This window comes from Phoenix dactylifera, chromosome 12 (genome assembly GCF_051530095.1).
Source record: "Phoenix dactylifera cultivar Ajwa chromosome 12, Ajwa_hap1_PhDact_Kaust_v1.1, whole genome shotgun sequence".
NCBI lineage: Eukaryota > Viridiplantae > Streptophyta > Magnoliopsida > Arecales > Arecaceae > Phoenix > Phoenix dactylifera.
Window position 1 is genome coordinate 2665302 of NC_143201.1, and position 24893 is coordinate 2690194.

The following is a 24893-nucleotide window of genomic DNA, read 5'->3' on the forward strand; positions in this document are numbered from 1 at the left end:
TAGGAAGGATGATACCAAAATGGGATTTATACCACATTGGATATAAGGGGGCCTAGGTAGCATAAATCTATTCCATCAATTACAATTTTATCCTTATTTTGAGGATAAAATCCAGAATATCAGGAAGTTCAATAGGTATTAAATTCTTCATATATTCTCCACTATTTCTCTACACTTAGTTATTCTTTAAAGCAAATACCAAAATAATGAATAGGTATATCTCTTTTATAGTACAAGAGATATATCCATTTCAGAATCTATTCCACGGCTAAATATCTTCTCAGACTTGACAAGGGAAAGAAGATAAAAAAAAAGATTTTTTTAGAAAGTTTTTATGTCTGCTTTGCACTTGGCTATCCAGCGTTTACTGTGGATACAATAACTGATATACCAGAGGTGCGTCCTTTTCAATCCTTTCGTATTAGAAAAAGGGCTTCTTTTTTCATGTTCTTTTCTATTTCTTTTATCCTCCTATATATCATCTACTATGCGCTGCTCTAAGACTGTGCTCATCTTTCTTGCTAGATTCTATGCCAATACCACTTCCATCTTTGTGAGGACCCGTGCGGGCGTGTGTTTAGTCCCACTTCAGTTATTCGTTGAGAAAATCTTGGGTATCTATACAGGACTAAGAAACCCAAAAAATACCTTCCGGCTATTTATTTTGGATAAGGTCCTAGGTTGTTATAAATGATATCAGAACTAATATGGTATATAACCCATGTGGATTAGGAGACACTGCAAGATGGATTTATTAAGGCTGACCACGGGCTGATAGTGGTTGTTTAGTCCTATATCGATTATTCGTTAGATAGATCTCGAATATTTATACAGAATCAAAGAACTCAAATAATACTTTCCGACTAGCATTTTAGATGAGGTCCTAGGTTGCAACAATCTTACCAATCGTCATGGCTTTGTTATGCTGCAAGGATCCAACCAATCTAGCTGGGCTACCCACCGCAAGAGCTGGGAACTGATCATGGGGTAGTGCCCCACCATTGTTGCTAGATTATGGATGTTTGCATGGTTGCTCATGAACAAGTCCCTTCTTTCTCTCTTTCTTCTTTTCTTTTTTCTTTTTTTTTTTGGGGGTACATGACGACAAGGTTCAGCTGAAGAGAAATGAAAATAAAAGTTCTTGTACATCAGAAAGATATACCAACACAAAGATAACCAACAGCTAAGACATCAAATGTCCTGTACCCTGTGCATCTGCCCTGAGAAGGAACCATAGCTCCCTGCCAATGGGTTGGCCAGGGGAAGACGAGGAGATCACCTTCAAGAGACTTCCCTGCTATCCAGTCAGCCACCTTATTACCTTCTCTTTGAATATGTGAAATAGTGAAAGCTTCCTTTCATTGGAGGCCCCGGCAGATAACCTGCAAGTAGATGCATAAGATATCCTCAATTTATACTAATGAGGTTTAAGTTCCCAAAACTGAGTCTGGCTGTTCTTGTAGTTTAAAAAGGAATTAAGTAAAAAGTAATCTCGTACCTTTTTCACTTCCATATGTAAAAATCTGCAATGCAAGATTTCTATCATACTACCGAGATCCATTCTTTTACAATCTGATTGGTTCCCTACTAGATGGGGCCAAAATTTTCAAAATGCTTAGGCAAATGTTAAGACTTGGACTCGAGCAACAACTTTATCTTTGATCTGTGTTGTCAAATTTCTTTTGGATTAGAGACTATGGCTACCCAAATTTTTGATTCATAATTGATTCCTAAGGTGGATCCCCCAAACCCCGCACATCAGATCTTTAGATGGCTAGGATTGTTCAAAACGAGTGTAACGATCCTCATTATAAAGATCTTACTCCCACCCAAATTTCCAGTGCACTAGTACCATTCCAGGACTTAGAAAGACAGGATATATACACCATCACCCTGCAGACTAGTGCATGAAACTCCTACCACTGTAATATCTAGAGAGGATTAGACGCATACACAAAACTTCCTTCAGGATCTAAAGAGATCAGACGTAGAGATTGTTTCTATATTTCAGAATTATGATACACAAATAACAATGAAGCAACATTACCATTGCACCAAAACCAACCTTCTAAATCAAACTTTACCAACTTAGTTAACTTTCAAGTAACTAATATATTTATTTGTAAATTATATTACTTTGAGAAAAGAACTCATATAATTTTCTTATAGTTTGACCTTATATTATATTAATTATGTTCAACGACATATTTGAAACCACAATTCTTTTACTAGTTCTCTCAAATTTAAAAACCATAATCTACATAACCACAATCAACATAGTACTCTCTTATCTCAAGCCAAATTTTATCCCTCCAAACCGAACCATATTAGTTTCGACCAGATGATCACTGCTACAATCCAATATTAGGGGTGAAATTACTAATAGCCTGCTCTTCGCTTAGTAAATTCCATGCCATCACTCGTCACTATTTGATAAATTGAAAACTAAACTAAAATCATTACATACTCCAAAACAAGAAGTCGAGCACACTGCGGCAGCAGGTAAGGATTTGCAAAACTTAATAAACTGAGACTATCACATAACCTTCCCATTCCCGTTTCTTCTACCAGTATTTGAAGTATCTCTTTGCTTTTTCTGTCTCTTGTATTCCTTGTACAACTTGATTGATGATAGAGTGTGATTCAACTCCCCCCTCAGTCTCTCATTTTCTGCAATATCTCTAAGCACCATGAAATGTTCTTCCAACCTGCATTTCACCTCTTCCTCATCTATTGTGTTCTCCACTTTCTGAACTTCATCAGGACTGATGATAACAAAATCCTTTCCCCTCATCCTTTTACGATTTAGAGAGACTGGTTTACCAGTTGGTTTGAACAGCTCTCGTTCGATTGACAAGTCTTTAAAGGCTTGCAGTGGGGATGTTGTGGAGAGGTAAACCTGATTCTGGGCAGGGTCCATACTTGCCATGCTTGAAATACTTGTCGCCGTGGATGAAATGGATGGATTGTAATGCTTTGCCAGAAGACTAAGCTCCCACAGAACTGAAGCGAGAGCACCACTCAGGTTTGGGTCTGCAGCCTCCGGTTGATACTTCTGGATGCGGGCAGCAGGGTGAGAGAGAGTAAAAGATGGAAGAAAGTGGATATTTGTACAGAGGGCATAGGTGTTACCACTACTAAACCAGAGAATGAACCACCACCAGCATCATTCTCCAACAAATTGCGGCACTTGCTGTTCTTCTGGAGTAGATGTTTTATTGTCACCAAGGCTGCATTACATTTACAAAAGTAAATTAGTACGATTGTGGTCACTTCCGGATACCTGATTATTATATTGTAATTTTAGAATTAGGCATAAAATTACTAATTCCGAATGTCTGCATGCCAGGTGCTGTTAAATGCCAACAAGAATGATACGAGTGAAACCTAGGAAAACTATGAATCTTTTAACAAAAATAGGATCTCCTGCTCTTAATTCAATAGCAAGTGGAAGAACAAAACAATACATATAATTCAGAGAAGAGCAAAGTCTCAGAAAAATATCATTGACTGAATTAGTTTCTCATGTCACTTCAAAGCTTGCAAACGTAGCAACATAGATTATACTATTTGCATAAAAGCATGCAGGAAGTATAACAACTACCCCAAAACATCTGTTTCTCTGAAAACATCACCTCATCATCACTTGCAAAGAAAGGTGCGAACATCGTACTAATGCTAAAAGATCCATTCAATTAAGAGAAATATTAGGAAAGAAAAGCAACCTGCCATAGCCTCTGAAGAACCAAAGGACAAAGAAAAAGTGGCCAGGCGTTTTATGAAAGCAGCTGCTCTCTGCACATGATGTTGTTTTCCTTCCCATAGCATTGTTTTTAAAGCTTCAGCCAACACCTCACCCCGATCCCTGCTACCACAGAATAACTAATTGTAACGTCCCAAATAACTCACATATTTCAAGCATATTCCACAATTCTGGCATAGAACGCTAAAAAAATAAGTGTAGTATTAAACGAAAAATGTAAAGAATAATTCTGGAGATGACATTCAATTTCCAGAGTATGAATAAAGGCAAAGCCATTGGAAGTTGAGATCACCTAGATGGAATAATTACCAAGTTTTCAAGAATCAATGGACCAACTAAAAATGCATGATGATTAAAAAACGAAAAATTAAGTGATTGAAATATCATCAAGACAGACAAATAGAACAGCGTGAGATGTTTATACACAGGCTAATACAAGTTTCTGTACTCAAGTTCCATACTTGTTCTATTTACCATCATACCCATCAACCACCATTAAAAGAAGAGTGTTAGAGAGCTCCTGCAGATCTCATGGGAAACTAGGCTAACTAAATCCATTATAGCTTACAATATATTTCTGAAGAGAAGCAAAAGAATGCCAAACCACTTGGATATCAATCAGACCAAATAAAGAACTACATAGAACATATTAGGTGAATGAGGATCCATTAAGCCAACGCAAAATATAGTTGGCAAGCATGGTTATGGATATACAGAACTATATCACGACTAGCTAAAATAAGGAGGTTTAAGGTGAATATTTCATACTCTCAGATAAGCCCAACATAAACCTCAATCTGCAAGGCATAAGCTTCACGGTTTTCCTATTCATGAAGAGAAATTTAAAACAAGTTGTTATGTAAAGAAAGAGCAAAGGAATCTGTTTTTTGGACTTGGATTATCATACTGAACTTCATAAATATGATGATGATGATGATCATGATTAGCGCACCGACGCTATGCACTTGATTCAGATGTATCAGAAAATAATATCAGATAAAAAAATAGCAAACTAAGTTACGTATCATCAAGTCTTAAATGCACTCGGATTATAAAATAAAAATATAAGTACTTACAAGTCTGGCATTCAAGTACAAAAACATCAAAGGCATTCAAAATAATAACATAAAAACAAGGCCGGAAGCACTATGAAGTATGTGTAGAACTAAGAGCAGGATTCTGGAGCGGATAGAGCAATAGGTTCTGCTAACTTGTTTCTATTAATGTGGATTGAGAAAAGCAGCAACAAAATGAAGTGATTAACTAACAACAGAACTAATTATTAGTCATAACTAAGCATGGTACGGAAGAAACATCCAGAAAAAAAAAAGAAAGAAACATAACAAATTACAAGAAAGAGATAAAAATATAAAAAATAGAAGAGTGACATGTCGATAAGAAGTAAAGAACATAAAAATTTTTGAGCACTTCATAAATGTTATCTAAAAAATATATATATAATTATTTGTAATTGGCATTTTTTTGCTGCAAGTATATGACACAAACGAGGGTGTATTCATATGTCATGCTCAGATATTCCACTTGATAATTGAACAGAATATTGAGCATAAATAGAACAAGTTCCAATATCAAATATACATGCATTGTTGTTATATTATGAAGAATTAAGCTCCTTTTATAAAGAAGCCATTATCAACTCTACTATAGCCCAAACAAGGCTTACAAGAAAAAGCATATGAATGCAATCCAGCACCCTGAGATGAGAATTTCAAGTCCTTGTGAAGTATAAAAGCTATGACATGGCTGCCCTAAAAAAATTATCCATTTAGTGATGATAAAAAAATAACTTCATCCTGGATAAAGTCCCAATAAGGTCACATAATTCGACGTTAGCAAGACAATATAAGAAGATAGATTCACAGTAAGCATCTAAGTGATGCAGGACCAGAGATTATGCTCAAAGAAGGATTACAGAATAAGAACTTTTAATAATGGTTATGTAAAGATTAACAAAAAATGTTTTTGGCAAGGATCGATTATTAGAGCCTAGATATTGTTGATGCAATTGTGATCATGGAAGCATGGGAGACCATCTCTGTGAAGGTTAATTCTGATGGTAATGGTGGAAAGATGACAAGCACATGGAATAAAATATTCATGACTAAGGAAGCAGGTTAGAAGAAAGATATTGCGGCGATGATGCCTCGGGCTAGGTGATCGGAGTCACAACACTAGTTTCTTTCTTTCTTTTTCTTTTTTTTCCTTTTTTTTGTTTGTTTGTTTGGGGTGGGGGATGTGAGGCTAAATCTTTACTATTACACCATTGTTTAGAAAGGTTATATTTACACTTGTCTCACCTCACACCTCAAAGCAAGAAAGAACACTCTGAGGCTAATTGGTGACCCTTTGAGAAGGGTTTTCTATTACAAAGTTCATGTGAGAGGCAAACCATGTTTTTCTTAGTAACCTTATATGACAAGCATATCAGCAAGGTTCTGATTGTTTTCAGAACCAAATTGAAAGGAAGTAGGCTCTTTTGGATATTTTGCATGATATTGAGTACAGACTCATTCTAAACCATGATAAGAAATGTTATTTATGCGGCTCTATACACGTCCAGCCCCCTGACTGAGTTGCATCGGGCTAATCTACTTTTGTACCCAGACAGGTTGCATGGTGGGCTACCAAGTGGCCTGCAGGAGCCCAAGCCCCAGAGATGTGGCCCTATACATCATATATGATATCTTATTTTGTCTGTCTTTATTAAACTACTTCTAGATTTCTATTATTTCAGCTATTATGAATTTATTTTTTTGATATTTTTAAATGCAAACAGCCCAGATTATCCTGGCCTAAGAGACCACATACTCTATATGTGCTATGCACTACTTTGACCACCTACATACCACTGCCACATTCTTAGATAAGATTTTCGCTATATACCAATCATGGAGAACCAATGCACATTTGGCAAGTGTCTATTTGATCTGTACCAAATTCTGTATCCAACTCCAAACACAACACCCGCAGTCTCTGTCTTGCTGTTTGTCACAATATTTTTCTTACATCCCGAAGCATTTTAAAAAATAAAGAAGGCTTGCACTTCAACTCCTTAAGATTTTAAATGCCTTGCCTTATGCCTTTGACTTTAGTGCAATAGTTGCGATATCTGTCTTAAGCAAAGACATGAAAGAAAAACCAAATTGCAAAGACGTAAAGAGATAAAGCATATGATTGTCATTGAAGAATTCATTTGACAATGAAGCCAAGTCTTGTATGAATATTTCACTTGAGAGATGACAGGTGCAGGATCCATGACATGGCTGACCAGGTCCTAGATGCACCACATTTCAATACCTCGGAATGAATTGCTTCAGTTTTCATATGAATGATCATCAGTCACACGGACAAATACTAAATACTAATAGAGGGCAAAGTTAAAAGGGCAATAGCAAAGAAATTAACATAACACATATGATGATAATGAAGCTTAAAACACATCATTTCTAGTATTTACTTATTACTTTGCTAACACACGAGAGTTTATGAGTCCAACCTGTCAGGTCTATACTCCAAAAGAAGGTTATAAAGCTGAACGAAAAAATCCTGCAGATCGACATTCAATGCATCTAGGTTGTTCCTCATTACTCTAAATGCCACAAGGCAGCATTGGAAACGTTCTGAAACAGACAAGCAACTTTCAGATGAAGAGCCATCAAAGTGGTCACTATATCCAGCAAGCTTCTTGAGGCAGCCCATAAGATCACCCATAAAATCTAAATCAATCAAATGAGAGAACTTCCCCAAGCCATTCAAGCATGATGCAAGTAATGGGTGGGATCCAGATGCACCAGATGCTGCAACAGCATTGACTTTAGACCTGAAGAACTAAATAAGATTAATCCTCTGAAATGACAAGTTATATTTCAATACACCAAATATAAAAGTATAAAAGCCTACATCTTCATAAAAGTTCATAGAGACATGAGTAATAAAAATGAAGGATTGAATTTTAGTCTCAAAATTGTCCATCTAGCATAACCAAAGAGTAAATCAAGGAAATCATGAAAGAAGAAAACAAAGTTATAAATAGTGAAGAAGAAAAAGGTCTGACCACAAACCACAAGACACAGTCACTCGTGCTTTTGATTATATCTGGAAATTTTCTTACTAGATATGGTTTTAGCAACCAAGAAGATACGAAAAAGAGATCTGGTAAGGATTGAAGTTTTCAGGAAAAAACAAATACTAAACAAACAGATAGTTTGGGTCCAAAAGATAAGCTTCCATCGCTGCAATTGAATATTCCTTGTTTTCACTAGTTAAGCAGTTTGCTTAGCTATCAGGAAACATTCTTATCAAAAAAAAAAAGGTCATAAAACTTAGATGATGTTCGGCATCATTTTATTTTTTCCTATTTTCAAAATAAAAATAAATATTTTATTTTATTTTAAAAAAAATATATAAACATCTTTGATATAGTCATTATTTTTAAAAACATAAACATGGTAATGGTGACTAAGGTTATGGTAGCAGAGGCGGAAGTAGTGGAGGTGCTTGTGATGTTGGTGACGGCGGCGATGGTATGGCGGAGGTGGCAAGAATTGTTGGGGCACTAACGACATGGTGAAAGCAACAATGATGTGGTGGAGGGGATCGTGGCGATGGTAATGGTGAGCTAATTATGTAGTAGAGATGGCACTGATTTTGCAAAGGTGGTGTGGTAGCAATTGCAATGGTGGTGGCTAGGGTACTAGCAATACGGCAAAGGCAGTTATCATGATGGCAGTGATACGGTGAAGGCAATGACAGTGGTGGGGATGGGGGTGGTGACAACGTTGACGGAGGTGACGACAATGGTGGTGGGGGTGTTGGTAAGAAAAATAAGTTACTTATTTTGAAATATTGAAAATAAGGATTTATTTCTTGCATTTTTTCTAAAAATAATAAAAATAATTTTTGAAAAATAAAAATAAAAAACAATAACATCAAACATGTTTTTTTTATCTCGGTTACTATGATTTTTCTTTTAAAAAAATTGAAAACAAAAATAAAAATGATGCCAATATGCCCTTAATTTCATTGCCATTTCAATACATTTTGTTTTTCATTTTTGCTGTAACTAGTAATTAAATATCAGCACACCAAAAGGTCTCACTTTCATTCATCAAATTATATTATACTAGATAATCATTTCTAGTGATGGTGTCATTTAGTTTCCAAGGTTAAAGAAATGAAAATGGAAAAACAAGATCACTTTACACTGTCAAGCTAATCACACAGCATCACAGACATAGTTTTTTATTCTAATATAACCAGTCCTAATGCATGGACCTTTAGGTTTGATGGGAACTAATGTCCTGTGGCACATGGTCAAGCATTTAACACCAAGACTATTGATCGAATGACATTCAAGTCCAAAAAATGCAGATCCATTATAATTAAGCCTACTGTCAAGAGAGATTATATTTACTTCTTTAACAGAGAGATTCTATAGGGTGTGAAGTGTATTGTAGTTTTAAGATATACTATTGCAGACTTTACATCTTTCCACTCATGAAAGCAAAAGGCAAGCCAAAATCGTGGAAAGTTACAACTAAAAATTTCTAAAATTTTGGATATAACTAAAATGTAAGGATAAATCACAACAAATTCATATAGCATGCTAGCAGCAAATGAAATGGCAGCCACATAAAGATAACTATAGGCCTAGCAAAATAAAGATAAAAATAAAGTTCTTTTCCTTTTTTAATAAAAATAGAAGTTCTTTTCCATTTTTCAAATAAAAAACTTTATTTTTTCCGATGGATCTTTACAGAAGGATAAAATTTCCTACTTTGAAACTCCTTCCTTCCGAAAGGAAACCTTGGAGGTCGCACATTGATTACATGATTTTAAGCAGCATAATCAAATCTAATAACTACCCTATCCACTAACTGGCCTTCTAGGTTTAAGGACAGGCCCTTCTCCAGCTCTAAGATATTCCTGGTTAGGAATTTGACGTATGTTTAGAGAGCTAAGTCCAAAAATGTTGCATAAATTTCTGGACCATGCCATGGTTTAAAAAGCCAACCCAAAGGCTTGTTAATCAATTATTGATAAGATATATTTTGCAGATGCAAGTACACGAGTATCTTCTTCCTCTCCCCATGTAAGACAGATCCAACTCTCATACTCATTTCAATGCAACAAGGGCAAGGATAATTAGAATTTGCACCTCCAAATAGTGCTTGAGCTATTAAGAGGATGACTAATCAAATTGACAAACTTGAGGTAACCCACTTAATGTTGCATATGCAGCTAAAGAAACAAAAAACAGGTACAGAATTGAATGCTGGAGAGGACCACCTGCAATACAGGATGGTAGGAGTGCTGAAAAAACAATGGAACGAAGTACAATTGTCTCATACAAAAGATAACTTTGTTCTGACTTATTAACATTATATTTTTTATAAATGGAAAATTAAAAATGCAGAATGAATTTATTATACTAGACGGTTGACTCAGACAGATTTATGGCAAATGTAGGTAGCATATGAGCTTCTGCGAACTTGTGAGCACCCACGAGCTAGAGCAAGAACAAGTGCTTCGATCAGGTTTAACCCCCAGAAGGTTTCTAAACCTAAGCATGATAGAATTATTTCAGTGAATATTTAGCATGATTGCAGCTGTAACTTTTCATTTCTAGCTTTAATTTCCTTTATTTTCATGATAATGATAAGTTTGTTTCTGATTAATCATCAAGCTCAATATTCAAGTAACTATATTGACTGCCCTTATCATGGTGAAAGAGTAAAACAGCTCGATGCTTCTACATCATGAAGCACACCTTGAGACAGAAGGATCCATGCTATGTTTCAAAATACGGAAGTACATCTCAAAAACAGCAGAAAGCGTTTCTGACTGCATCCTTCGTCGCTCTTCTGAGCCTGGAACAAATGAAACAGCCTTAAAATCTGCATTGACCTGCAGAGAAAATAAATCTCTTAAATTAGTCAAACAAATCAACACATTGAATAATATAAGAAGTGGATTGTGGTAAGGCACCTCTTCTCTCGTCTTCACCATTAATTCCTGCCTGGCTTTCTTTCTATCACTCCCTTGCACTTGATTTGAGCCCTCTTGATTCTGCCAACGCCTTTTTTTTTTGTGTTTCACCTTTTCCTCCTTACTTTCAGATTTTCCAAGATCTTCATCAAATGTCAAGGATAAAAAGACCTAGAAAATCATAAGAAGGCATATAAGACAATAGGCATGAAGCATTAAAACCAGATAGATATCTTCTATATCTCAAGAGGACATGCAAAAATATATCATATTCATGGACTCAGAAGTTCATAGGCAATGGTTATGAGGAAAATTCCTCCGAATACAATTAGCCTCAGGGAAAACTAAGCTGAAAACAGGAGTGCTATCTAAATTTATAAATAGAAGTTGGGATTATAAACACATACATCTATACTGTCAGGATGAAGTTGGCAATCATGGAACTTCACATGAGCAGCAATCAATCGAACAGCTTCCAGAGTTGCTTGACCACCATGCTTTCCCTCATTGATGAAAAGTGACCTTATCGCTTCACAACAGAGTTTCCTATTAAAGAAAAAAATTCAGATGTCTTAGCTACTCACAACATATCAACAACATTGTTCCTCCAATAAGCCACAATCAGAAAGATATGCATGCTTCTAGCCATTTTCATCACCAATAAGCAATCATGCTTCTTCTCCAAGCCAAGATTTTGGACAAGACAATGTTCTAAAACGTAACAACAAAGAGGTTCAAGTTATATTATATAGCACTTGCAAAAGTTGCACCAGCTGTATAACCACGTCGGTGCAGTCAAGGAGATGCATCTGGAACTTCCAATTGAATATATATTCTCATGGTCAAGACAATAATATCATCATGATCATATAGAACTCAATGTGCTTCTGATGAGAATTTCATGATCGTGTCTGACTGATAAATCACTTTATATGGTTACAAAATCTAAATTTTTATTACTAATTTTTCTATAAGATAATATGTAAGGTAGCCCGAAGTCTAAGCTTGTTTTCAGTAGCATCCGACTTATTAAGCATTTCAATAGTATGAAATATTGTAACATGGACATCCAAGAATCTAAATGTATGATAGAAAAATGTACACTACCTTCGTATCTTAAATTTCCTTTCCTTGGCAAATACTAATTAACAACATATCGAATCCTATTCATTCCTTACATAACTAATAAGATTAAACAAAAGAAGTAAATAATAACCAGCAGAAATCCTATCAGTGTGGATCTCCTATCTTTGGCCTTCTCAAATCTCAAATGGGATCATCTCTCTCTCTCTCTCTGAAATACTCTATTCACAGCTGGCCTCCCTTCTCATTGATTTTTGTTCATGGTTCACGACTCACCTCCAACCTTTCCAAGTTCCTATATTATATTTTCGCTACTGAAAGATGAGTGCCTTCATCCCTGCAGATATAATATTTCATAAAAGAGAACGCTTCATCATGCTCATAGCTTTTTCATTAAGTAACACTTTTTAGTTAGGTTTTTTTTCCTTTTGGATCAAATGAGTGGAGATTTAATTAGCAATATATCAAGTGTTCTTTTACAAACAATCCTTAATTGATATTCCAGAGTTTGATGAACTCGTGATGCAAAAGTGACATTTTGTCACACCAACAGATTGATTTAACATGCTGTAGAAAACAAAAGTCAGCCTAGTTCCCTACATTTTTAGATATATATGTTATAGAAACATCCTTTTCGGTTCCTAATAAAATTGAAAACTGTACCTTATGCTGATATATTTGATATCATAAAAATAAATAGGGATTCAATAAAATTACCAACACTGTACTGACATATAAAAAAATCATTTAATTCCTAATTTATGATCCTGGTGTTATTTTTTTTAACCATGGAAATTGTTGTTTCTTCATTCAAAAGTCTTTTCTTTGGGAAACTTTTTGCATTCAAATTAATTGTATGAAAGAATTCATACATACCTTTACCAAAGATGCATTCAAATTCAATTACATGAGAAAAATTCAGACACACCTTTATTAAAAAAATTTAAATTGTAAATTAAAAATATTACAATTTTATTAGATAAATATGTAATTTTGAATAAGTTGAATGTCTCCCACCCCGCAATCCTAGCTCTACCCCTGTTAATGAAGAGAAACAACTCCAACTATTATCTTATTTAAGCCTTAGAAGACTCACAAAGGAATAAATGATATGGTATGTAAATGTATGAGACCTTACGACATCATTCGAGGAGCTTATATTCTTGACGACGTTAGCTAATAAGCTCTCACGAAAGTTGAAATGTGGTACAGCATCTAGAAGACTACACATGCAACGAACAGCGACATGGTGAAATGTAGGCTGCTTATCCAAGGTTATCAGTTTTTGAAGATATGCCTGGAACATAGACAACATTAACAATTAAGTTGTCATGCAACTGTAGAATTATAAAACAATGACCAAATATAAAATCACCCAATAATAAAAAATATATAGGTACAATGCCTGCAACATAAGATTACATTATGATAAATGCATAGCATGTGATTTCCATAACAAGAAATAGACATAAGATATGGATGTGATGCAGAGCTCATAAACCACATAGTCAAAGCTTAGACTGTTTTTTACTACATTAATTTTAAGACCACAATAGCTAGTAGTCATATGCTAACCACATTATGGTAACAATTATAGAAAGTACTATATACCATATGCATACATTTATATAATGTACCCATGAAATCATATTGCATTACCTATAGATTCACGAGCACAGAGCCTTTGGGTTGTAAAAAATTGAGTTGCTTCCTAACTTCTATTCTTTAAATTATTTAACACTACAAAACAAGGTCCGCCGTACCGGCACCGATCGGCGTACCGGTGGCCGGCCGGACTAGTACGGTACCGGCACCGTACCGGCCCGGTACAGCGCGGCGCTATGGTTGTTTTGAAAAAAAAAAATTGACGTACTGATGCAAACCGGTCGGTTCGCACCGGTACGATGCCGCTACCGGTCGGCTCTCCTAAAAAACCACCCGGTACCAGATTCCACGTGGATCCGGTACCGGTCTAGGGCCGGACCGGTACGTACCGGTCTAGGGCCGGACCGGTACGTACCGGCCTGTACCAACCAGTACGGGCCGGTATGGCAGACTATGCTGCAAAAGCCTTTCAATAACCAACACCTATGTGGTACCTACTTAATATACCAGCAATATGATAACCATCAATCAGGATCATCACCAGTTTACCAATAATTCATGCTTAATATTGAGATTTTCTATCAACAAAAGGGTTGTACAAGTCAGTGGGACTCTTAAATTGCATGCACCATTTCGGTCTTAAAAAGCATCAAATGTTGGAGTAACTTATAAAAGTGTAACATCTTCCACTTATAAGGGCAAACAGAAATGCATTAGAAGACTTCCAGATCGAGCATCTACCCTTCTATTGAACAACTGGACAGCATCCATCAAAAAGTAAAGGGATGAAACAAAGTTGTTGACATAAGTGAGTATATAAATTTTTACGCTATTTGCTAAGCCATTTGCAAACGAAAACATCCATGAAAGCACATATTTATGGGAAGCCCAATGCACATTATTTTTCCTTTATAATCTCTCTTTGATCACCATATTCAATTTTCTGCATGTATCGTTTAGAGGACCAGTTTTTTAATTACAACTTACAGTAACCTGAAAGAGATTGTAAAGAGCAACTTTCATCCTCCTGACATGAGATATGAGTTCCATCACCTAGTTTAAAATATATGCATTAGGGATATCATCCTTTTAACACATTTCTTTATGTTAAAGCATCCCCCCACTTTGTAGCAAGTGTTCATGATGATCCATCCAGAAAAATTCAAATTCCCTCCTGAACTCTAAATCCTAATCTTGAAAAGCAAGATTTAGCTCAATGTCCATAAATAGACAAAGCCTTATGCGTTGGTTATTATTAGATTCCACAAGTAAACAAGGAACTACCTAACATGGATTCCATGAGTAGAGTACAAAAGACAATCTTCAATGTTCATATATTTATACTTAAAGATTATTATTCCAATAAGTGAAATCTCTAGTACATTTACATGGTTGATATATAAAAGATACTGAATAAAATGCAGTCAAAACCTCAGCTAAAAATTATTTATATAAGCAAGTCAAGTTGGGTTTTTTCTAAAAAGACAATAATCCGAACCACTGTTGTTAAGGGCAGTTGCTGCTATCCGGGCATAACACATGCCGGGCAACATGGCTGGCACTTGAAACAATGTTTGCGAGCAGGGTTAGTAGCAGCACAAAGCCCTTGTGCTATATAACTTCAATTGCCGATATTAAAGTTGTAAACCTGTATTTGACTTTGAATCAAAAGGCGCATCATTTGATAAGGAAAAACATTAATTTATATGATATTACGACAGACTTAATTATCAACCTATGGATATTAACATAGATTATTAGGTAATCAATTTCCAATATCATGGCCAAAATAGATAAGTGAATACATATGATCTCCTAGATATGAATCTAGATCCAACACTATTGATCACTGGTTGGAACTCATACTGGAAGACTAAATAACTAGTTCAGGTAATTATCCCATTAAGAAGAACACTTCATCTAAATATGCCTATAGAGCCAAAATTTTCCTTATTAAGTATTAGGGCAAAAACCAATTAGCTAAAGGAAGGATTTTCAGATAATAGAAACCACAGATTTTAAGAAATACAAAAATTGTGGCCACAACTTAGCTAACTAAAAGGACAGAACAATTGACCAAATTTACCCACTGAATCTGCACAAAATAGAAGTAGAGTGCATTATGTTAGGTGCAAGGTTAAATCTTTGAACCTTGTACTGAAGAATAGGCATCAGAATGGTTCTCTAGTCATCATGGAACCAATTCTCTGATATCTGCTAGTAAGAACTAAGATCCTCAACTTGGCTTCATGTCCAAAGAAAATCTTCAGAAAGTATGGTCAGAAAAAATGGAGGAAATATAGTCGATCATTATAAAATTCTAGATGTAACTACTAACTAATTCATGACAAAGGTAGAGTCTAGAGAATTTATGTAAAATAAATCTTTCAGAGATAGGGTGAAACATAAAATTTAATGAGTGCCTTTTGACTTCTATGATTATCCTGGGTTAGGATATACTATTAGTTCTAACTTGTATGCCTACTAATAAGAATCAATATCCACAACTTGGCTTTCTAGAAGTTCAAAGAGAAATTAATCTTGAGAAATGGTAAAGGGATAAGGATTTGAAATCATTAATAATTCTAGATTTACATAGCTCCTGACCAAGGTATAGTCAAGAGAACATATGTAAAATAATTCCCTCAGAGATAGAGGAGAAGTTGATATTTGAAGAGTGCTTTTTTACTTCAACATCTATCCTGTGTTAGGGAATACAGCATGTTCCTAAATTCTGCTTGTTATACTTTGAAGAAGAAAAACTTGAATTGTTACTTCGTTTGATTAAGAAATGCATTTCAACAAGTTCATATGAGGAATAACTGAATGATGAGCATGGAGTGATTCCATAGTTTCCTGATTCTTGTAATTGCTATGAACAGGACGATCGCATATCAGCAAGTAGGCTATTGTTGGTGTTAGCATTGTATCATGCTCCAACACATGCATTTTGCTCTCCATACTCTTCTAGTGGTTTGACGCAAAACAAGGGTCTTATTATCTAAAACCGAGATCCATCATAAAAGGATACAAAGAAAACAAAGAATGGCAATGGTTCAAAAATGAAAAAGGAAAGCTTGATGCCAGGCACAAAAAATGCTACATTCATGGAATAGAGAAAAAGAGAGAACCTTGTACGAGTGTAGAAGTGTAGACTCATAGGAACGTGTTTGTTGTACTGCTTTTGAAACTGTCATCTCCAGCTCCTTTTCAGTTGGTAACCTGATACGATACCTGTAGAGACAAAGAAACAAGTTAAACGAAGAAAGCTCTCCATTGAACATATGCATACACGTTGGAGGTGAGTTTTATATAGAAAGGGAAGAATCCAGAAATTTGTAGAGAATACCCAGGAATGATGTCTTTGAAAACAGCCAGTAGAGACATCAAACCAAGCTTGACTATGTTATGGTCATCATCATCACAAATCTGCAACAACTCCTTTAGGGACTTAATATTTGACTCAGGATTTTCAATCAATGCCATCCCAACTTCTGCCAGTCTAATTTTCTTCTTTGCAAATAACTCTTCAGCTGAAAGGTCCTCCTCCACCTTAGCCTGCAGATGATATCAGAGTTCAATGAGTGGTCAGTATATACGTATTGTGTGTATATACATCCATACATGTAAAGATAAGATATCATCTACACAGAGAGCGAAGACATGATATAGCATACATCTGGATAATCCCATTTGATAATGAGTAAATCAGCAAGCTTCTAAGGTCAAATTGACTTTTCATAACAACACTAGATGAAATGGTCATTAAAAAAATGTTTGATAAAATGATGAATTAGTAAGCTAAAACATCCTTAAGCAATGGTATCAATGATATCATCGCCATCATGACCATTACAGAACAGCAGCATATCTGAGATATTGTTAAAAAATTGAAAATAAAAAATATCTCTACATCCAAATTTATGGGGAAACCTGAACATACTAAGTTGAAAACTTTATTGTGTACTATTGGTTTCCTCCATCCTCATCAATAACATAAGTTTACTAACAGATAAGCGTCAGGCTGGAGTACAAGGATCACAAGTTACAAAGCAAGAAATGTTGATCAAATAACAGAAAACTTTAACTACACATTCCAATGAAAAGGCCTGATCAAATTTGATTTAGGAATATGTTATATTAGAAGTGCATTTTCACCATATCACTAAACAGTGAAGAAAATTATTTTAAGTGAGCTAGCTTTAGAGAAGCTGAGAGTGACCAACATCTTTCAAAAACTTGATAACATTTTTCCTTTTTCTTTTTTCTTCCTTTTTTGCAGTAGTTAGTCAGTGATTATAATAGCCAAATAGAAAGTAACAAATGGGAAAAATAGATCCCAACACTAACATGATCATTACAACAGAAAAGATGGTTTATGCACCACTTCATCTACATAGTAGGCCATAGCTCTGCTAAAGAATTAGACCAACAAACAACATGAGAATTCTAATTTACTTAATATCTATCTGTCACTTCATAAGCTACTGATACAAGCAATTTGCAAAGTCCAAGTTGTGGTTAAAAGAATTCAACGAACGGTTACTTCTTTGGCCAGGCTATTACCAGGTAATGCACTTCATGACATGAGTTCACAGAATATGACTGAAGACTATATCCTAACGAGTAACCAGGCATGTGCAATGCACGTCTAAAAGAAGAGAGAGAAAACGGGACGAGTGGGCGAATCATGTAGTTCTTAAGCTCTAGAGCAAGTAATAGAGACAAATCTGTTTAGAAATCCAATCAAAGAGTTCAATCTGTTTGGAAGGCAAAGTAGAGAAAGTAATAAGAGTCCAATCTATTTAGGAGTTTTATGAAGGAGTCCAATTTAATAGGGAAAGCTGAAAGAGGGAGAGTGCATATGTTAGTTAACTTAAGCAAGGAAGTTAGTGGAGTAATTTATGTATTTTTTAAGAGAAATCTAAGGGATATCCTTGGTACAAAAAGTGACAGACTGAATCAAGAAAGAATATTCTATGATTTCAAAACCTTCATATTTTATATATGGTATAGATTAGGTAGCTAAAAGTGAAAAGAAAGAGAACAATCAAATGCCCACATATAAACAAAGATAAAAGCAAAAGATATTTTTATGGTGCATTAACATGTTACTCAGTTAGTTTTAGTAAAATTAGGTAGCTAAGAATAAAAATAAACAGAAGTAAATAAATATAGTGGGGCTCAATGCAGAAATTTTTTTATGATGCATTAGCGAATGAGGCCTCACTTTTCTGAGTGGGGTGTGAGGCCTCACTTTTCTAGTCTGGCTTGACATCTTCAGAGCTTTTATTATATATAAATAGATGTGATGCCAGTCTCCTTATGTCACTGAAGATTTTACATGTTGAATAGCCTCTTGGTCAACCCAAGAGAAGGAAATGAGCATGACTAGATCAAAAACAAAAATTGCAAACAATATTAAATATCTTTCTGGTAATGCATCCAACTAATCAATCACTTGAGAGAAGACTCATGTTTTACCTTTATCCCAAATGAATTGATCAATAGTCATAATTAATCATGAACTAATTTGACTGTGAATTATAGTCCTAAAAAAAATAAAATTGCATACGATTAAAAAGTTAAAAAAAAAGTTTCAACTATTTAAGACTGAATATAAGAACTTCATGCCATGTATTAGTAGTTCTCTAAGCACTTTCTCACCATATCCACCCAAGTTTTCTAAGGTCTACCCTTCCAAATTTTTCTGCACCATACTCCCCTTTAAGGCCTCTCTTGTCTTCTTTGCATACAACCATAGAATTTCATAAAATTACCATCACATTAACCTTTACCGGCCGCAAATCAATTTTATGCATTCATGGTTCATTATTTTTCCATTGTTATGTATTATGGTTCCGAGGCGATGATTGCTCAACATGTACTTTAATAGCAATCCATTTTATCGAAACATGAAAAATATGTAGATGCCAAGATGCTTTGAGATAAATCAGAAAATTTCAGTAATAATCGTTGAGCTATTTGCAATGTCAATTGAATTATATATGAAATAAGAACAATATTTAAACAAAATTGCTTTTTCTACTAAGTGATGATAAAATGAAAAACAAGTTTACACTAGAAAATGATGAATAATTGGAAATATCCTCTACTACATTATAAAGTGAAATCTCAAGGGGTCCTGAGAATCAAAGGTCAGCCCACCTTTTTAAAAGCATTTCAGCAAATACACAGTTCTTTACTTAATGCACCCACCACTCCCTCTCTATTTAGTAGAAAAACAAGAGAAGAGCACCAAACAGGAGGACTGCATCAATCAATATCTTGAAAAAGTCTAAGATCACAGCCATCAATTTGAATCTTCCCACACGCTTACGAGAGCTTATTGCCAGTTTTCAGTGAGACAAGCAGTGGAAATCAACAAAAAAGATGATTAACATCACATTAGGTCCTAGAAAGCATCACAACCTGCAAGTTCCAAAACTTCACAATAGATGCAAGCATCATGCAGCAAACAACTAAAACAGCTCCCGATTTAGTCAGCACATGATCAATCTTAAATCTACTTTATAAAATACATACAAGATTCTTAAAATCTGAAAATGATCTTAGTTAATATAAATCACTGGTACTAACAATATGTTGCCTAACCCAATAAAATTATGGATTTTAACATCCGTAAAAGCAACATATTTGTACTCTGTAGCTTGCTGATGGCCTAAATATAGTTATAGGTATGAAAGAAGGGGGTACATATTTTCCCACAACACCTACTTTTTGTGCACTCTCTAAAACTTTTCCCTTGATTGAGTTGTTAGATGAAGAGTTTTGTATTTTGACATCCATAAATGCAGTCCAAAATAAACGGGTGAAATCCCATGGACATGGCGTAATCCATTATATGATAACCTCATGATCAATGGAAATATTTTCACATCAATGCCGCCAATATTTAATAACTTATTTGAATAAACACAGATCAAATAAAATCTATTCTCCTTGTTCTATGTTGGCCAACAATAGGCAGTAAGATCAGCTTGATTTAAGAATATGAAGAAGATGGCCAGTAGACTTATCAACCTCCACAGCTGCAATACCTAAAGGTCAAACCCAAAGGGTCTGCCTGAGAACAAAGGTACTTATGATCTACCTGATCACCATCCCATTTGTATCCAGTGACTTGGGGATTTCACCAATTAACCGGTCAAGGAGGTGCCTTTACATGGTTGGGTACTCAAGATGACAGCAGGCAGAGGCCACCTATTCTCTGTAAATGTATTGAAGTAGCGCGCCACCAAAATGTTTAAATACAACTCACAGGAAACTACAGGCAATAGAAATATTATTTCCATTTATTTGTATATCTTTTAATTCATACAATATCAAATACCATATGGTAATACAAGTTACACTATGCCAATGCTTTTACAGGCTCAACTAGTCACACTAATAAAGATTTTACACCCAATAAACTGAACAGATCAAATGTTGTGGCTAGACAGAAGCTCCAGGGATGTAGCATTCAAGAATCTGCCTAGCAAAAATATTGACTAGAATGGCCAGTTTTGATTGGAGATCTTGTGGTTGTCTGTCAATCATTGTCTCTCAGTTAGCAAGCAATTGTCCAATATAGAATTATTGATGGCACTTTTGCAAGTCATTTATTATGCACAGCCAGAAAAGTTCCAAGATATGCAAGTCACATACTGCTACTTTGATTATAAATCATGTAATCACTCATTATAACCTATTCTTTTATGAGATGCTTTTAGCATGGCAAATGCTCTTCAAGGAATTCCAAAACAGCAGTTGCTTGCTCATACATTTCTTGTCATCAGAACTTATCCTTGATTCGGAAAGTGAAAACTTCCTTGCTATTGATACTATCCTTTATTCACCCAATAAATTTCCAATTCAAATTTCGATATGGTCTTAGAATGGTATTTCAATTAAAACATATCAAAATGTTCCATAAAACGAAAACTAGCATGAATTTCTAGCACCTCCTATCTAATGCAAATATTCAATCATATTTGAACTCTTAAAGTCTTTCGACCTAATTGCAGCATCTCAATAATAAGCTGGTCTACATAAAGCATGAGGTCTACAAATCAACAAACAAGTTAAATCGAAATCCCTTCTGATGATCTACTTGAAGCTCGTGAGCTTGAGTCAAATAGTTCCAAAAATTGAAGTGGATGTGTATGTCTATTTGATGAACAAAGGGATTCTTAAGCATAGAAAATAATCATCAAGCACTGTTCTATATATTTTTAAAAGTTTTAGTGCCACTTGGCAATGATTAACGATCTAGGTTACTCGAGATGCCGATATTCATCATAGTAATTCTAATTTTTTCAACACATCAATAACGGTCATAACAGTTAAAAATAGGAGCATTAGTTTTTTGACCTAAAATAACAAAGAAAAGAGTCTAATTACTCAAACTGATACAGAAAATAGTCCAATAATACTTAGCATGGAGTTTACAAAAAGAGGGCAAAGCAATTTGGTCTTTTCATATTTTACAAATGCAGGCAAAACAAAAGGTGGATCATCAAATACAGAAGGGTAAATGTTTCATAAAACTGACAACAATAGTCTATAACATCATGTACCAGCACTTCTGAGTGTAGTTTTTCTTCTGCAGGATCAACTTTTGTTTCCTCCTCTGCTAGTTTCTTAGCTTCCTTTCTACTTTTCTTCATCTTTAGCCTTCGTTCTGCTTTTGTAAGCTTTACTACACCAGTATCTTTTTCACTATCTTTAATCCAAGATGCAGATTTATTTTCATTGGTTATGTCTCCAGATTTTGAACCCTTGGCTGCAGGTTATGCTACAAGTGTCAGTAAAGTAGCAACACTGAGAGTATTCATTGCATGAAACACCACATCAAAGATAAGAACAGGCAGGTTAATATAATTGATTGGCAGAAATCAGCTAAATGGAGAACTAATCACATTTTCGATATTTATAAATAAAAGAAACACACGCATGGACACATGTTCTTTTCTAAATTTGCAAAGGTCACTAGACACTTTTTATCTAAACTATAATCTGAGAAGACATTGAGCATATTTTATTTAAGGGAAAGAAAAACTGTTAGCAAAATGAACTTGCTTATTAGTTATCCAAGTACCAAAGCAGCTCCAGATGCAAGCAAATTTCCTAAAACTCATCTTAGGCCTATGGGATTCATTACTCTAATCCTAACAAGTAGCAATTCTCAACAACCATCATTTTTGAAACATCAAGTCTTGTTGCGTTATGAGTTTCCAACTAAAAGTGCTCTTCATGGCTTCTTCTGTAACTCCTCCGACCCTTCTGTAACTCATCCGACCAATCCAATAAGGACTTTTTTTTATAAAAGACACTGTCCACTTCTTCCTATGTTCATGTAAAATGATCAAATGGATGTTGACCTTGAAAAAACGGGAAGAGATTAAACGGATAGAGCATTGCCAACTCAAATAGGTTCTTGTCATTCTAGTTACACAAACATTTTCTCAACAAATAAATAAATTCTGCCCCTAATGTAAATAGCACAGATAATTACATTAACTTTCCAATGTTACCAACCTAGCTCACTTTGCAAGACCATAATATCCGAACTTAACCAAAAAAAAGTGTAATAAGTTCATAGAAATCAATAGAACTCATGTCTTCCAATAATACAGTATGGAATATTGCAGGCAGAGTAGAAGGGAATAATGTTTGGCTTGGTGGTTACCCGTTCTGTATTGCAACTCTCCATCTAATGTCTTAATTGGAAGAGCATCAACTGGATCCACGTACCGCTCATCTTCCTCCTTGGATTTCAGCAGAGCAGCTTTTCTATTCCGCTTCTCATAAAGAGCTTCCAGTTCATCTTCCTTATGATCAGCGACTCGTGTAACATGTCTTCAACACCAAATTCAAAAATAAAAAGTTAAATATGAAACAAAATCACAAGGAAATTCAGTTGCTGATAAAACCATAAACCCAGTCATCTAAAAAACCCAATTTTGATATCAATATTGCAAAAGAAAAAAAAATCAGATTTTGCATCTGGAAAACGACTCAGACGAATGTAATGGAACTTCTGGTGTTAAGAAATCTTCGTACCGGTTGATTGAGTTCGTGTCCAATTTGGTGAGAAATTTGGCATATTTCAGATTCTCTCTCACGAAATCAACATCCTCGTCGGATACTTCAACCTCATCGTCGGCAACCTCCTGAGGGAGCTCGGGAGGAAGGATTACCTTCTTCTTCTTCCCCATTAAATTCTACCACGACAAAAGAACGAAAGATCACGATAAAATCATCCACCGAAATAACGAAAGAAAAATAAACAAGAAATTACAGCAAACCTAGGAACCAACCTAGCCGGAAGAGCTGCGATTTGGAGAAGGAGAATTCAGTGTTAGGGTTTTAGTGGGTTTCCGAGTCCGAAGCTCCTAAAACCCTACGAGGAGAGTCGTGAGGCAAGAAGAGTGAGATAATAACAATGACAAGCGTGGTGGGTGGAGAGGAGGGCCGGCGGCGGGTCGTGGTGGAGTCCGGCGACGTCTGCTTGCAGGGAAGGACAGCAGCACGAAAATTAGGGCTCAGAGCTCCCGATTCTCCGCCCTTTAGCTTTTTATGTACAATTTATATTTTAAAAAACAAAATATATATATAATTATACATAATTTCTAGTTATATAATAAATTAAATATAATCCTTAAACATTTACACTATATAGAAGTGGTTGCGTTTTTCAAACTTTCAATTTCGAGTTTTAGCAAAAAAAAAAAAAACTTTCAATTTCGAAAAATAATCCTATAACCCTAATTCCAAAAAAAAAAAAAAAGTTCTGCTCAGCTTGCCCTATTTTTTTATAAAATTATAATTAATTTCTTATTTAAAAGATTCTAATTAAATATTTTAAAATATTTAAAATATTTCTTTATAAAATATTTAGAAAATTTAAATTATTTTTTATAATTTTTTATTAGAGGGCTAAGAAAAGGACAGGTAGAGGCTAGAAAAAACGAGCATAAATGGATTATGAGAACGATGACGGATGCTAACAACCAAGTATAAGAGAATTCAATATAGCATAAAAAAATAAAAACTTTCAAAAAAAACATCTTCATATATTTTGCATCTTTTAAGAACTTTTTATATAAGAAGGAGAAACGATACTTCATAACCAAAAGATGAAAATAAGATATAATGCATTAGCAAAATTAAATATATAATTTTTTTCTAGATTTTCTAGAATTTAGATCTTAGCTGAATTCTTCCAAATTTAAAAACTTTAACAATAACTAGTAAATTAAATATGTACAAGCTATTAAATCGGGTTGGGTCGGATTAAAAAGAGCTAACTCAGAGTCCATCCTAAATTCAGTTGGGCTTGAAAAATCAAAGCTCGGCTTGGTCCATGGGTCCAAAGCCCCAACCCAGGCTCGGCAAAAATCTGGTTGGGCCAAGCATCTTTGCACGG

General features: G+C 35.0%; 1 protein-coding gene across 1 annotated transcript; it reads right to left on the reverse strand.

Moving 5' to 3' along the window:
* Positions 1-2287: 2287 nt before the first annotated feature.
* On the reverse strand, positions 2288-24077 carry LOC103722033 (binding protein). Its single transcript, XM_008812450.6, has 14 exons — positions 23785-24077; positions 23528-23688; positions 23154-23323; positions 22042-22247; positions 16809-17017; positions 16591-16693; positions 12988-13151; positions 11179-11317; positions 10772-10942; positions 10554-10690; positions 7281-7604; positions 3726-3865; positions 3133-3230; positions 2288-3055 (listed from the first exon to the last, which is right to left on the reverse strand). Exons 2-14 carry the CDS (start codon positions 23680-23682, stop codon positions 2537-2539), a joined length of 2535 nt encoding a protein of 844 aa, XP_008810672.5. The 5' UTR covers positions 23683-23688; positions 23785-24077; the 3' UTR covers positions 2288-2536.
* Between the last annotated feature and the right edge of the window lie 816 nt (positions 24078-24893).